The sequence below is a fragment of the Apteryx rowi genome, unplaced genomic scaffold, assembly GCF_003343035.1.
Source record: "Apteryx rowi isolate R43461 unplaced genomic scaffold, aptRow1 scaffold_9, whole genome shotgun sequence".
In the NCBI taxonomy this organism is placed as follows: domain Eukaryota; kingdom Metazoa; phylum Chordata; class Aves; order Apterygiformes; family Apterygidae; genus Apteryx; species Apteryx rowi.
This window is the reverse complement of record NW_020451204.1, coordinates 6,062,629-6,074,738: the sequence shown is the minus strand read 5'-3', so window position 1 is coordinate 6,074,738 and position 12,110 is coordinate 6,062,629. Positions and strand designations below refer to the sequence as shown.

Sequence of the window (12,110 nt, the reverse complement as noted above, 5' to 3'; positions counted from 1 at the left end):
CACAGATTTAAAAGCATCTGGGAACAACTATTCCAGAAAGCAGCTGTTTCTTCCATAACACATTGATTATTTTTCAAGCTGGAGCTCTGAGCTACAATGTGCTTTCCTCCCCTCTGACCCCCCCTCCTCCTCCCAGGATAAGCCATTTCTTAGTTGAGTTCAGGGTATGAGCTGGCCTTGAAGAAGAACAGTTACGTAAGGGAGATTTGATAAACCATCACTCCGCAGAACGAAGGACAGCTGTATTGCCATCCAGCAAGCATGCTGAAATGACTTAGCACACTATAACCTATTTAAAGGAACACAATGGTCTACATACACATAGCATTAAGGCAGGTTCAAACCCAGAAATGTCACGCACTCTCACTAAAGCTATTACCGAGCACACTGAATGTAAATGAAACTGTAAAACCAGAGCAGATATATGGAATTTTGTTTGTGTTTACTATTTCGGACGTGATTTTTCTTTCTCGTTTAATGTATTTTAGGAATTTTAAAACGCTTTGATCTGCTTCCCTACATCTGCTTACATCTAATCTAGCATGAAATATGATCCAGGCAGTCCTGGGTGGCTATGTTTTCCTCTGCAAAGTTTCCAGCATGTCAGCGATCAAAAATGGAGTTAGCACTGATTCAGGTTTCACATATTTGTAATGAATATTTGCAGCAAATGGAGCTGCTTAACAAGAAGCCAAATGCTAGTGCCAAGGCAGAGGTGTCCTGTGCCCTGTGCCATATATATATATATAAGGTCCGATTCACTCTTGCCTGAAACAGAAGAAGGGCAATTCAGCCAGTCTGCATCTCCTTGATTCAGGAGATGATACTGTGGTCTAAAGCAGATGCCAGCCTTGAGGCATGCCCAGATGTCCCCCTCTCCTGCAGCGTTTCTCAGATTTGGCTCCTTTCCATCCCTAACCCGCCTCTCTAGCAGCAATCCCTGAGATGGTGCCCAGCAGTAAGTCTGGCTCCAAGGGAAGCCCAAAAGTCCTGGTGAGCAGGAATATTTCCTAACAGGGTACTTGGAGGGGCRCCCAGGTCTGACCAGAAGATGCACAAGGGAAACGCTGAAGTCCATCCATGGGGGATGTCCACTGATAAGTTCTTGGGAGGGCCCTACTCTTCGAGCACTAACATCAACATCATTAAGGGGACCACAAGTGACTTATAACCACAGCAAAAATGCATTTAGTGTAGGTGCTACAAGCTCTTGGTGCATGCCTGATGTTTGCGTGTGCTAGCACCAGGTAGATAAATGAACAGAATATAAGTTAAATGAACAGCATGTAAGTTAAATGGAATGCATACAATAAGGAATAAATGACATGAATACATCCAATGCCGACCCCCAGCACTCGCCCCTGCTTTCCTCCATTTGGCAGCCCAGGTCTCTGCCGGCCGAGCCAGCGGGTGCCGGCGGAGCCGCGCTGCTCGCCTGCAGCCGTCCCCCCRCGCGCGGTGCCCCCACGCCGTCCATGGGCCCTTCGGAGGGAGTCCGCGGACGAGGAGCCGGCCGGCGGGATGCCCTGCATTTGCACTCAGCGGTGCTTTAACCACGCCGGTGCGGGGAGGGCGAGCGTCAGCCTGCTGTCAACCCAGCGCAACAGCAACCGCATGAGCAAGCCAGGTTTTAACAAGTAAATCTACATAAAAGCTTCCTCTGAAAGTGATTACTTAATACAACAACCAGCTGTCTCTTCATTTCTCGCTTCACGGAGGGAAAAAAAAGCCAGCAAGCTTGTTTTGTCTATAGGGTAAGCACAGCTTCAGAGAAATAATGTTACCTGACAGGCAGAGATGCCAATTTTTTTTTGCCTAACCATCCATTTCTTTAAAGGAAAAGAGCTCTTACTGCTGTGGAGCAAAGAGGAAATTAGTTATTAACCCCTTAAACCCAATCCCATACATCTTGGTATACCAAGCTACACAATCTACTTACCACCGCTTTTAGGCTAACGCTTATCAAGACAGGATCTGAGCGCTTCTGCTCAATTAGACAGGCCCTGTACTCCAAAAGCGTGACATTTAATGGTTAAATAATTACCGCAGGAGAGTGTTGGTGGGCACCTACAGAGCCTCCAAACTGGGTGAATATGTGACTACCCCGGTCTTCAAGGGGGGTAATTTTTAGCTCAGAGAGTCAGCTGTGGCTTGAATAGCAGGACCTGGCCCCACAAAGTCACGCAGGAACGTTAATCTGAATTAATTAAATGCCTGAATTTATGTTAAGCCACATTAAACTTCTGCATGACCAGTTTTACTCAGAACTAATGTAGCCTTTGATTCCAAGTTCAATTACACAGAAGAGTTTAATAGGAGGCAACGTGTTTCAAAACTAACTTTGGATTCATCTTCCTGAAGGTTATCAGGCAGATAAACTCCTACAGAGAGAAACTCAGGACAGAGAGGTTTTAGGGAGAGCTTGTCAATGGGCTACCAAAAAGGAGCAAAAGAATACAACTTTTGAAAATACACGGAAGGGGTGATTTTTCCACATTTGCTATCAAGAGTGTCCCCTTAAATGGTGTCTATCAGGAATGGTGCTACCCCTTGGGTTGGAGCGATGGGCTGAGCCCCTCTGACCATCATCTGATTTATGGGAGACCAAGAATGCCCACACTTCCATCCATTTTAGGAAGATTTTTCATTGCTGTTTTTCACTTGTTTTTGCGATGAGCATGTCCTGGTGAAGCCTCCCAGACTTCACGGGAGGCTGCCTCCCCACCTCTGCCTATTACAGCAGCAGCTCCCGGCTATAGGTGCGGGCATATGAGGAGATGGCAATCGTCTGGGCATGAATCACTGCCTAAATAACCGGTCCCCAGGTCTTCTAAGGAAAAGGGAACAGAAAGCGCTGGCAGAATTTCAGCTGACCTGCTTAGAAACAGTTTGATCATGTTGCTTCACAGGAAAAATGGCTTCAGTCTGCAATTAGGCATGGCTATGATTTGTAATAAAGAATTTAATGGTGTCTCTCCCAGAGGAGAAGAGGAGGTGAGAGGAGCAGATAACTCAACAGTTTGTAAGAGATTTGAAAAACCCCTGTTCAGTGGAGACTAGCTAATGCAGAGTACGATTTGTTAGCTAAAGAGTATTCGTTTCAAGCACACCTACTTGTGCACATCACTGCTATTAAGTTATCAGTGCACCTGGGTGCAGAGCTGGACGCAGTTTACTCTTCCTCCCCTGACTTTGTTTTGACTCAGCACCGGATCTGTATGATGGTGCAGGTATTATACCGGCAGCATACCACCAGCTAGAAAGTTCCTTGTGATTAGCAGTGCGGCCCAGAAGAAATCAGGCACATTTTGCTTTGTCTGCCTCTTCCAAGGTTGCTATTTTCTATTTAACTAGAGTCTCAAACTGGTGCTTCTCCGCAGTCCAACTTTTCACACCACCTACTGCCTTTAGGAACCAGTCTAACAGCCGATTCATCTTTCAGCGTGTTCACACCTGCACAATTACCATACGTGGAAGAAATTTCCGCTATTCTACAGCAAACAATGGAAGGGACTGAATTTACCTTTCTGCTTAAAAACAGAAAGCAGTTGCTTCCTGAGCAGGATCTGAAAGTCCCCACACCTTTTACTTTCCATCTCAGGTCAGAAAGAGTTTGTGCAACCTAAGGGTGAGCATGTGCTACAGTTCCCCACAGGCAGTTAAGGGATGTGTGACAGTCCTACCTAGGAGATCCAGTTTTCTTCCTCTACCTGATTCTAAAACACAGCACATGCTTTCTGTTGCAGAAGAGAGAAATCACTGAGCAGCCTACCAATGATGCAGCTCAGTTTCTCACCTGATGCTGTGATGAAATGCAACATTTTGCACTGTGTCCAGCTAGATGCAAGCAGCATGCAATTAATTGCAAGAAATAACAATCCTTGTGCATCAGGGCATAATCTAGATACTGACTGAAGACCAAGAGAATTCTCCTCCCGGTGTACTACTGAACACAGGCGCCTAACGGCATCTTTCACCCTTCTCTGCAGTATCCTTACAGGCCTGAGTTAAGCAAGGTGAGTTCAAACTACTCACTGATTTCACTGGGATGAATTACAGTCTAAAATTAGGCACATGCTTAAATACTTTGCTGAGATGGGGCTGAAGGAATTTGTTGGGCTGAGGCTCCCAGATTAACTGCAGACTTGCTCTCTCCTGGTACTGTGTTCAGCCGTAAGCTCTTTCCCTGCTCTGTCCCCACCCCATCCAAGTCTTCGGGGAATGTTGCCATGGATTTCCACTGGAAACAAAAGAGTCCATATTGGAAGAACCCTGTTAAGGTTGCTAGGCGTAAATATTGACTTAACGGCTCTTCCGTCTTTTTTCTTTTTTAAGAACAGATTTGTTGGCCATGGCTGGAAAAATAAAATGATCGAGTGTGCATGATTCACTCTGGCACTCACACAAACATGCAGATCAGTTGGCTGGCAGCTAGCTCCTCTGTTAGCAGAACATCGCTTCTAAAATGTGTCATTTTGTTTTGGCAGCAACAGCGCCCCAGCCCACAGACAGAAAGAATCCAAAAGATAAAGTCTTCTACCTTCCATGTATTTCACGTGGGGGCCGCTGACCTTCCCCGATACAGAATATTTGTTTAATACTTCCAGTAACTTTTTGTTGACATCTGAGACACACAGACGACTGACAGGATGCTCTAGTGATTTTGTAGCAGAAGTCCAGCCCAGAAGCTTCCCTTCGTGCGAAGGAAGACTCCTGGGTCTGCAGATATGAGAAAGGACTGCAAAATGAACTGCAGGTAGAACTTTTTATTTAAAGGTCTCCATTGTTTCACAGACAATAAATATTAAGTTGCGCTAACTACAACTGGGTAAATTAAGACACAGGATATTTTAGGTCACACAGGGAAGTCAACAGCAGAAGTGAGAGGGGATCCAAGAGTTCTGGTCATTGGATTCATGCTTTCACCACCAGGTTCTATTTCCTATAGTACTCTATGAACAGATGCTTAATCATAAATTTTAAAAATGTTATTTAAAATACTACTTCAACACATAGCATCATCCAAACTCCTCTCTATATTGATTCTGCCAGATCTAGAGGATTTAGCAGTACTGACACGGGGACAAACCTCCTCTAGAGCAGTCTGAGGGTGCAAAGCATGTGTGATACTTGTGTGCATCAGTTCTGGACATGGTCAGCACAATCTCTGACTGCCACTAAAAACCTGCTCATCACACACAGGGGGACAAGCAGCTCACCAGAGAGCTGGCAAAGGCAGCAGTGAGTACATTCATGATTCCCTGACACCTGTTTGACAGACAACCAAGGGAACTCAGGAACTGTTGCATTTCACAGCACTCAMCAGATATCTGCCAGAAAGTAAACACCTCACCAGGAAAAAGACCAAAATCTCATGATTGAAAGTAGGAGGGAAAAGGCCAGTAGCAGACGAGAACCTTCTCTTAAGAGGACACAAGGAGTTTGCTTCTATTTCAGCTGGACAGGGTGTTTTTGGAGACTTTTATCCCTATGGGTTTAAACACCCTCCAAAGGTATAATGCAAGAATGAATAAGGAGACCAGGATCAACRCCTGGTTGCATCCATCCTCTATTGCTCTGTGCACTCCTCTCATGGAACAGCAACAAAGTCTTAGCACCAGGCATCCTTTGCACACATCCTCTTCAAAATTGGCTGGTTCGGTGCGTGGCTTGTTACAGATACCGCTCTTCACAGTCACACAGGTCAGCCCAGGGCTGTGGCATCCTGCCCAGTCATTAGACACACACTAGCCGTCCCCACTCAGCATTAAGCTACCAGAAACAAAAGCAGCACACTTGGATACCTTTGGAGCTTAGCAACAGCTGCTCAGGACCTGCTCCACCTCTTTCAAAGCTACTTCTACTATTAACTCTTAAAGCAGAAAATTCATTGAACAGAGAGACAGGTTGATATCTCCTCTCCTCAACTGTGGGCAGATCCAGGTTTTTTGTTATTTTGTAAGTGTTTCCTTAGCAGAACATACAAATTCAATACTGTGACTGCTAGCAAAGACTTTTGAGAATAAAATACAAAGACATCTGAACTTTGTGTTAGCAATAGCTATGTAGGACACATCAGGAGATAAAAATGGGAAAATCTCTCTTATGGTCCTTACATGCATCAGGCAAGAGACCAAGTAGATCTAATTGTACAAAAAATAAGGAATTTTCCACCCACTCACTCTTTTGCCCTTACTGTTTGAATAGCACAGCCAGGGTGCTGCCTCCTGTTTTCTCAGTAAATCATTTGCAGAGAACAGAAATTCTGCACAATATAGAAGCAACAAATGACCTAAAGGATTTCTCTGCTCTCCTATCTTAGGGTCAAGGTTTACGCATGGCAATCTTTACTGCATGCAAAATTGCCACTCCTATGTCAGCATGTGAGTATCTGGGGATGGTTCCACACAAAGACTGTTTCAGACTGTCAATTACTGGCTGCTATTGCCTGGTTATGGATTCGGCAATGGTTGAGCTTTACGACGGGTTTTCAGTAACACTACACAGCAAGTCATATACTGCTTAAATGCGTGCAACATCCTTTCTTAAAATGTATTTCTTTCTCTACTGATCTCCTCCCTGATGCAACTTTACCCTGCTCTTCTGCCCAAATGAAGTTTGTTTGAGATTCATTATCGGGTTCAGGTTATTCTGACCTGATATAGGTCCTGAAAAGGCACCTGGAACAGATGCTTGTAGCTATTTTGGAGCCCATGCTACCCTGTTGAAAAGAATCCCTTCTGCCTACTGGGACAGCTGAGCTTGCTCTCGAACCTGCTCCTTTGGCTTAGGTTGTCTGAGCATTTAGTGCAGAGATATCTAGTCAGCTTTAAAGGTTTAGGATCAGGTCAGCTTTAAAGGTTTAGGACCAGTTTTATCACATGGTGCTCAGATGATCAGCCATCAGCTCCTGTATGACCAAGAGCTGGGGCAAGAAGTCCTCCTAGGAACAGAGTGCATGATATAGACTGCTACCATCACGTAAAATAGTCTGTATTATGTCTAGTTAGTTTTAGGTCAAGTTGTGTATAGACTGTTTTAGAGCAGCTGGAAATAATAACCCTGACTTTGCTCCCCTCAAAGCCAGTGACACAACTGCAGGTATTATTAATGGATAAGGTCATCTGACTGTGTTAATAAAAAAGAAAAATGGAGCATTTCTCAAACCATTTTCAGCATCAGTTAAACTCAGGTGATCTGTCTGCCTGTGATGGGCTGAACAACCTGTCAGTCCCAGTTGCCAGTCAGGGTTCCTGTTCCCTAAATGCAGGAATCTAATCAAAGCAAAGAAGAAGAAATGAAGGTTTGATACTTACTTTCTGAGGACTGCAATTTCATTCTCTATGCTGCTTTCCTTTCCTTTCAGTGCCTTCTTGGGAATGCACTTGACTGCAAATAGCTTCCCGCTAGCTCTCTCTTCAGCCAAAACAACTTCAGAGAATGCACCCCTGAAGGAAGAAAAGAAAAACCCTGGTTTTAAGTCGTGTCATATCTGCGGGAAGCTGTTAACTGAAATGTTACCACTGCGTCTAGTTCTTCTGGGGGGTTTTGATAGCTGTTACTGTTAACGACAGCAATGGCGCTTTTAGCATCTTTCATTGCCTTACGAACACATGCAGACATTCACATTCACGCAAAATATTACAGTCTTATCAAATACAACAATTTTAATAAAGAACCATAGTGTAGCAGAGACACGAACATAGGTTGAAAACCAGAAGGTCCTGTTCTTGGCTCTGCTGCTAATTTGATGTATGATTCCATCAACGGCACTTTTCCCCTTTCTGGAGTTTTTGCAGACTTAATTCACACAAAGTCCATGGTGTTCTCAGGACTAAATTACGCAACTAGTGCCAAGAGCACTCTCAGCTCCTCAGCCACCACAAGAGGTCAGGGCCTCCACTGCAGTCCTCTCCGAAAGGCAGCCCAGAGCATCCGCTCACCGCTCGCTCGCTGGTGACTCAGACAGGGAAGCCGTTGCAGAATGTTTCTATGTACACTGAATTACTCCACAAAACAAACCACCACGGGTAATCACGAAAGCCCAAGAATAGGGTTAAAACGCAAGTCCAAACATCTGCCTTCGTAGCAGCCTCCCCACGGTTACCCCAGCGAGGAGAACACAAATAAAGGCTATAGAAACCTCATCAGAGAAGCCAGGCACTGTTTGCCAGGAGTGGCCAGTGCCTCTCCTTCGTTAGCTTATTCCGTAACAGTCTATTATTTCTTGCACACTCGCATCTTCCTCAGAAGCACCCGGACCTGACTGGGAAGAGGCCAGGAAAACGTTACTGGCAGCACCATGTAGGCTTTTTTGTTCCCACACACTTTTCTCAGCATTTGCTTTTGGTCATTCAGCCAAGCTCCTGGCCTGGACCTTTGCTCTGATGCACTGGGACCGCTCTCCTGTTCCTCCACTCATTACTGGAGTTAATAACGAGGAACTGGACAAGACAGAGCGTTGCCCTGATTAAGAGCAGCAAATCGCTCTGCTCCTTTTCACCAAAAACACCTCCCAAAGCACCGGCTTTGTCCAACAGACATCCCAGCCCAGAGCTCGTCCAACAAGCTTACAGCTCAAAGTCCACCAACCGAAGGGTCATATTTTATTTATACGGAACATAAAAAGAACCAGAACACTTTCCTTCCCTTTTTTTTTTCTTCCACTAGTAAATTATTCTGCTCTTCTACATAGCTCCCTGAAAAGACAGCTCAGGAGCAGGCTGAGCGAACCGCAACCACGCTCCAGCCAGCTCTTCCCATGTTAATATTTGATCACAACCTCATTAAGCTACCGTGAACTTTCTCTGCCTTTCATTCCTCGTGCCCGCTGGTTATCTAGATGCTCGGGGATAAACAGCAGCTCTTTCCCTGCACGGCCAGGCTCTTCCTTTCTAATTCCTGCCGTTGGGATGGCAGCRGGCGCCTCTGACCTCACGCTTGGTTCCTGAGTTGTGAAACAACCGAATGAAACATTAAGCCAAAGGATAAATGAAACAGGCAAAGGAAGAGGATGCTGCCTGGGAAAGAAATAGCCTCTGTTTACACAGAAATACTCTCGTAGTTAGCAGCGATAGGGAAATGACGGCAGGAAGTTAGGAACAGATTAAAAGAGGCTGTCGCAAAATGTTGCTGTGTGTGTTTTGAGGGTTTGCCTACACGCAAAAATTACCCTTTAAACAAAGAACAAGAAGTTAGTCCATGTTTTGCCTGGTTTYGCAGAGAAAGGACAGTGATCCAGGCTCTGACTGCATTTACACCAGGGACGCTTCACTGGCTTCGGCTCTGCCCTTTGTGTACGATCCACCACGGCTTGTCAGAGCACCACGGACTCCAACCCAGAGTCCATACAATTGATCCTAACGGCTTGAGCAGTAAAAAACTAAAATCAAGCGGTCCGATGTGTTTTTAAAGACCTATTCTTTGCTTTCCTATTATCACACAGTGCTAGTTATTTGATTCTCCAAATGGTGTTTTCATCCTGACCCTTAGGCTTGGGATAGCCAGTCTGAAATTGCTATAAAATCCTTTTATTGGAAAGTCCTAAGACTCCTCAGGGCTTACCAGCCTCAGTCGCAGGCCAGGGTGCTCAGAAACTCCTAGGACTGCTTCCAGCTATATTTCATGAACCCCTTAAGTCCCATCTGCTTCAGCTTTCAACACTGCACTTTACTCCAGCTGTGTCCTGAACAATCTTTCTGCCTTTAGTTAAAGGCAGTGAAAAGCAGCATAATCGCACTGGTCGTTTACTGATCACACAGCTCTCTGAATGTTTACGATACTATAAAAACACAGAAGGCTTCCATTCTGATCTGGGTTTCATTGCCATTCTAAGACAACAAAATAAAAGAAATCCTTTTATATCCTTCTGTGTAATAAACCCAGCTGTGGGAAATGCCTCTATTTCAGCTGACTTCACAACTTTACTGCACTGAGTTCTCCACTCGCTAGGGCAGCCGTGGGGCTCAACGGTTGGGATCAGCCTCTGCGAATTTAACGTGCCTGAAACGGACTTGTTTCACAGTTCCCTGCTTTTAGGGAACTCGGAGATCTGGTCATAAAAATTAATACGGCATCTCCTTAACAGCTTTTCTCATCAAAGCAGGAAACGCGATGAACCTCAGTTAACGCGCTGGCTCACATGTCAACCCTGGGCCCTGATACAGCGCTGGTTTCCCCTCTGAGTTTTATAGGAGGCCACATGGCGAAACCGCTGGTGCTGGGAAGCGCCCGCAGGCAACAGGTAACGGTGACGGGAAGGGCTGGGTGCATCTGCTGGGAAGGGAGGAGGCAGATGCTAAGCCAGCGCGGCTATCGCACTGCACAGCTCCTGTATTCGCCGAGCAACGAGAAAAAGCAACGAGGCAAGGGACGAAAGAAAGACAAGAGAAGCACTGGAAGGGAAGAGATGCAAAGGATGCACACAGGGATCAAGAAGTTAAACACAGAGAGTGAGAGAACGGTACGGGACAAGGAGGAGGAAATGCTACTAGAGAGAGCAAAGAGCCAAAAGACAGCAAAGACACTGCTGCTGGAGTGAGGAGACGGCCAGAAATAATAGTTTATAGACGGACAAGTCATTATCCTAATTTCAAACATACACAGCTAAATTCGTCTGCCCTTAATGATCCAGTCCAGCTCCATTAAAGCCCTCTTGACTTCTTCATGAACAGATAAATAACCAAGAGAGAGTCAGAAAGGCAAGAYTGCTTGTTTTCTTGCTAACAGTAATATATCCCACAGCAAATTCTCCACTTCCTCAAAAAAGTTCCCCAGAACTACTGAACTGGCAGTCTTACTACAGAAGATTTTTCCCCCCAATGAATTAATATGCCCTTTAAAATCAAGTTATTAGTAAACAGAGCAATTTATCTTTAAGGTCTTCAGCATTTCCTAAAATTCTTTATTGAGAGTTAAAAGTCAGTAATTCAGTGTATTAAGCTCTGTGAAATTGTTTGATTTTAGAAAACGTTGTGTTCTACACTATCAAAATGACGGGACTTTTTGTCAAAAGGTCATAGCTCCTATTAAGCATCAACCAGCAATTTTACATGATAAAAGAAAGAAAAATGGTACAGGTTATGTTTGACAGCCATTCTGGTTGTCAGACATATCCTGCATCATACACCTGGACTCTGGAAGGACTCTGGATTAACAGCCCACCTCTCCTAGCAGGTACCATACGGTCTTTATAATGACACATTGCTCCCAAGACGTGCCAGTTTTATCCCGTATGCCAGTAGCTCCATAGCCATAACCCTGAGTCAGAAAGAGATTCAGAAGCCACTTGGTGAGTCTTTTCCTTATGGCACTACATTTCCCCTGAGGATTTTCCCACATCGTTCATGAATTCCTGTGAAAAATGAGAGCCCATGTGAGATGTCGCATTGCCACCCACTTGTCAGAGACCAGGAGAAGGAAGGGAGAGTGGTGGTCAGCTCCTCCCCAGTTCTGGTTCAGTGCACTGAGGCTCCATTTTAGCAAACCGCTGACAGACGTGTTTAAATCCATCTGTGCTCACCCAAGCACTTCAGCATTTGCTCAACTTTGATTACGTGTTCAAATACCATTGGAATTCATATGATTCCAGCATGCCTAAATCAACCACATGCTTAAGGGTTTGCTGGGTTAGGACCTGGCACACTAAAAGTTCTTTTGCAGCCTGGTCTTTTTAATATTTATGCAGGTGTGCAACTTTTGCATGTGAGCGAAACCAATGAAGTCATTGAAAAAATGCACTGAAATGTCTATTCAAATGCATACTGAAGTGTGTATACAATGAGGAGCTGGGGAATCCCAAAGGTTTGCACAGTGAGATTATATCAGCTTTACAAAATTGATAAAGAAACCCCAAACCCTTCAAAAGGAACTGCATGAGTTAGAGGAGAGATTTTTATCTGAAATTTCACATACAGAAGAACACAATTTCTATGAAGGATACTAGCAAACAGAGATGGTTTATATAATGTGAAATACTGAGGAAGAGGAAGGTATTCACTCTCTGAAAATATCTGGGGGAGTTTTATTCTCCTCCCCCCAAAAATATAGCCCAAAAATGATTTTAACACTTCCGGACCAAGATTTTTAAAAATAGGGAGAAGTGAATCCAT

The 12,110-nt window shown here is 44.7% G+C and overlaps 1 protein-coding gene across 1 annotated transcript in view; it reads right to left on the bottom strand.

Annotated features, from left to right (window-relative positions):
- Positions 1–11,340, bottom strand: part of CAMK1D (calcium/calmodulin dependent protein kinase ID) — a 136,304-nt gene extending 124,964 nt beyond the window's left edge. Inside the window, exons 1-2 of the mRNA XM_026091118.1 lie at positions 11,180–11,340; positions 7,317–7,448 (exon numbers count right to left, since the gene is read on the bottom strand). Coding sequence (XP_025946903.1) covers positions 7,317–7,448; positions 11,180–11,340 — 293 coding nt within the window. The remainder of the gene's footprint in view (positions 1–7,316; positions 7,449–11,179) is intronic.
- Between the last annotated feature and the right edge of the window lie 770 nt (positions 11,341–12,110).